Below are 3,235 nucleotides of genomic sequence, written 5' to 3'. Positions count from 1 at the left end.
AGCGGTCACTTGAGCGAACTCAGAAACTCAAGCGTCCTTCACAGACAGGTGGCTGTTCTACACAGGTGTTATATTGCGTAACCGGCACTCAAGGGTAATGTCAAACATGAGCTTTATAGGTGGGCGGGTCCAGTATATAGAGGTCGATTCACTCTATAACTGTCACTCGAGACAAATGCAACAATGTGTCCTTTATAGACAGGTGTCCTTTCTATGAGGGGACCTCTATCACAGACTTGACCGGACTCCATTTAAAGATATGAACGTATTCATAAATAAAATAAAACAATTAATAAATTCAAAAATAATGTATATTTAAATCTAGCACTACAGAAGGATCTACTTTGGATGCTTACACGATGACCCAACGTGAACGACACATATATGGTCAATTTCTATACTACTGTAAGAACGAACTCTGTCTGTCTGCTATGCATTCCATCTTTTGTTCGTTTACGATGCCCAAAATTCTCACACTGTTAGGTGATCACCAGTAGAAGGGCGCCTACGCACATCTTGCCAACACGTGAAACTGCGTGGCCGCCACGTAACTCACCGCACACAAACACCTTGTTGTCGAGGCAGCATATAATGTATATTTATGTCTAGCACTATATGGGGGAAAACAATGATCATAGAAGGATCTACTTAGAAAGCCTTCTTCTTCTTCTTCTCGGGTCACTACACTAACTACCTCGCCACCTGCAGCACCAGGACTTGACACGGTGGTTGAACCCTCAAGGTCTTCAGCCCCCCCCCGGGGATTCAGGGCCTTGATTAATATAGAGGTACTTTCTTGAGTTAGATTACATGGACAACGTGAACACGTATTAGCGCGAGACCCGTGCAGCCGTGATTTGCCGATCCAGTTTATTGAAATTGCAATGCCAAAATGTGTAGCACAGGAGCCTCAATATTGATCAAGCCGTGCTACATTGTAAATTCTGGCCTCCACATATAGTCCTGGCTATACTCCTTGCGGTGAATGACATACATGGCCAAACTCTCGCCAACATGTGATGAACATGCATTTACGTAAACTCACCCGCACACGAACACCTTGTCGGCGAGGCAGCAGGTCCCGACACCGCAACGTGGCTGGTCCCATGTCGGCTAGCGGCTGTGGTCGTTGCTGAGGCTGTTTGCGCGGGAGCGTGGTGGGCTGAGCCCCAGAGGCGTGCTCTGTTCGTGCAGGGTCACCCGCACAAGCAGCCCGTTAACGCAGAACAGCGCGACGCACACGTGATCTGTGGGAGAAGTCAGTGGTTAGTGATAGACGGAACAACACCATGAAGGTTCAGTCAGTGGTTAGTGACAGATGGAACAACAGCGTGAAGGTTCAGTCAGTGTGTTAGTGATAGACAAAACAACAGCATGAAGGTTCAGTCAGTGGTTAGTGATAGACAGAACAACACTGTGAAGGTTCAGTCAGTGTGTTAGTGATAGACAGAACAACACCATGAAGGTCCAGTCAGTGTGTTAGTGATAGACAGAACAACACCATGAAGGTTCAGTCAGTGTGTTAGTGATAGACAGAACAACACCATGAAGGTCCAGTCAGTGTGTTAGTGATAGACAGAACAACACCATGAAGGTTCAGTCAGTGTGTTAGTGATAGACAGAACAACACCATGAAGGTTCAGTCAGTGGTTAGTGACAGAGAGAACACTGCGACACTGATATGCTTTGTGGGGCAAAGCCAACAATCAACATGGTTAGCAAGCGACAACGAAGCCACAAAGGTTAGTGACAGATGGAACAACAGCATGAAGGTTCAGTCAGTGTGTTAGTGACAGATGGAACAACACACTGAAGGTTCAGTCAGTGTGTTAGTGACAGATGAAACAACAGCATGAAGGTTCAGTCATTGTGTTAGTGATAGACAGAACAACACCATGAAGGTTCAGTCAGTGTGTTAGTGACAGATGAAACAACATCATGAAGGTCCAGTCAGTGGTTAATGATAGACGGAACAACACCATGAAGGTCCAGTCAGTGTGTTAGTGATAGACAGAACACTGTTATGCACACAATATTTATAGGAGAAATTAACAGTCAGTGGTAAGAGACATACAGCAATGTTGTGTTCTGTGGAAGAAATGAGTCAGTGGGTAGCAAGAGACAACAGTGTTACACACACAATGTTTGTGGGAGAAGTCAACAGACAGTGGTTCTAATGCAGTTCTGATGTTAACAAGAAGATTAAGAGAGCAAGAGCGAAACCTATGTACAGGCAATGAATGGTAGGGAGGAAGAGATGCACACTAAGAGAAGATAACTGTCACTGTCCAAGGGTAAATGAAGGGCATACAGTAATTTTCAAGTGCATTATTTAATGGTAGACGAGGGGCATTCATCCACATTCACTGTCCACAGCAGAAGAGGGCCAGAACAAGAAGTAATCAAAGATGCGTGTGTCAAAAGCACAACAACAACACAAACATGCAAACGCCACCAAGGGAGGCCGCAGCCCTCTGCACACAAATCTGCCCCCCCCCCTCCGCCCGCACAGCACACGCACCAATGCCATATCAATCAATCAATCAATCAATCAATCGTTGCCGCGGCAACAGATCTCACCGGCGGTCTGCATGCTGGCGATGACCTTCCACTCGTGGTCATCCTCGTCCTCAGACTTCGTGGACTTGCGGTTAAGGCTCACCGGTCCGTTGGAATGATGGCGGATGCGTGAGTACGCCTTCGCCGGAGTGATCGACTTCATCTTAGTCTGCTTTTTCGACTTCTTCTTGTATTCCTTGATAGAGTAATATAAATAGTATGATATATATATATATATAGTATTCATTGACAGAGTAGTATATTTAAAGGATATCATATGGGCTGATGCATAAGCGGGATAAGGAACATGCTCCCGGCATCTACCAGGCAGCAACGTGGCCGAGTGAGAGTGTGGGATATTATCGATTGGATCGGGTGAGACAGTGGCACACCTGACAAAGTTCTCTTACAGGTTTTTTTTAAGGATAAGAACTTATCAGTGGATACAAGTGTTTTATTGTATTGAGGATTACCATTTATCACCCTATTTTGTTGTCTCCTTATTGCAAATAAGAATTTATCAGGGCGTTAGTGTCATACATTATCATTTTATTAATGGTAATTAATATGAAAGTGTCAATGACACTGTAGCTCACCACAAAAAAGGACACAAATGAGTGAGTGAGAAGAAGTCAGTTTAAATTGAGCAACCATCGACGTACATTATAGAAACGAA

At 44.8% G+C, this 3,235-nt stretch overlaps 1 protein-coding gene across 5 annotated transcripts in view; it reads right to left on the bottom strand.

Moving 5' to 3' along the window:
- Nucleotides 1-1,051: 1,051 nt before the first annotated feature.
- The window catches only part of LOC106808951 (influenza virus NS1A-binding protein-like), a 76,855-nt gene continuing 74,671 nt past the window's right edge, over nucleotides 1,052-3,235 (bottom strand). For all 5 annotated transcript variants that reach the window (XM_014811879.1, XM_014811880.1, XM_014811883.1 and 2 more), the window contains 2 exons: nucleotides 2,581-2,755; nucleotides 1,052-1,247 (listed from right to left, as the gene is read on the bottom strand). In XM_014811879.1, the coding sequence (XP_014667365.1) occupies nucleotides 1,114-1,247; nucleotides 2,581-2,755 (309 nt within the window). In that variant the 3' untranslated portion in view covers nucleotides 1,052-1,113. The remainder of the gene's footprint in view (nucleotides 1,248-2,580; nucleotides 2,756-3,235) is intronic.

This window comes from Priapulus caudatus, unplaced genomic scaffold (genome assembly GCF_000485595.1).
Source record: "Priapulus caudatus unplaced genomic scaffold, Priapulus_caudatus-5.0.1 Scaffold317, whole genome shotgun sequence".
Classification (NCBI taxonomy): Eukaryota; Metazoa; Priapulida; class Priapulimorpha; order Priapulimorphida; family Priapulidae; genus Priapulus; species Priapulus caudatus.
The sequence above is the reverse complement of the archived record's forward strand: the minus strand, read 5'-3'. Positions and strand labels throughout refer to the sequence as shown.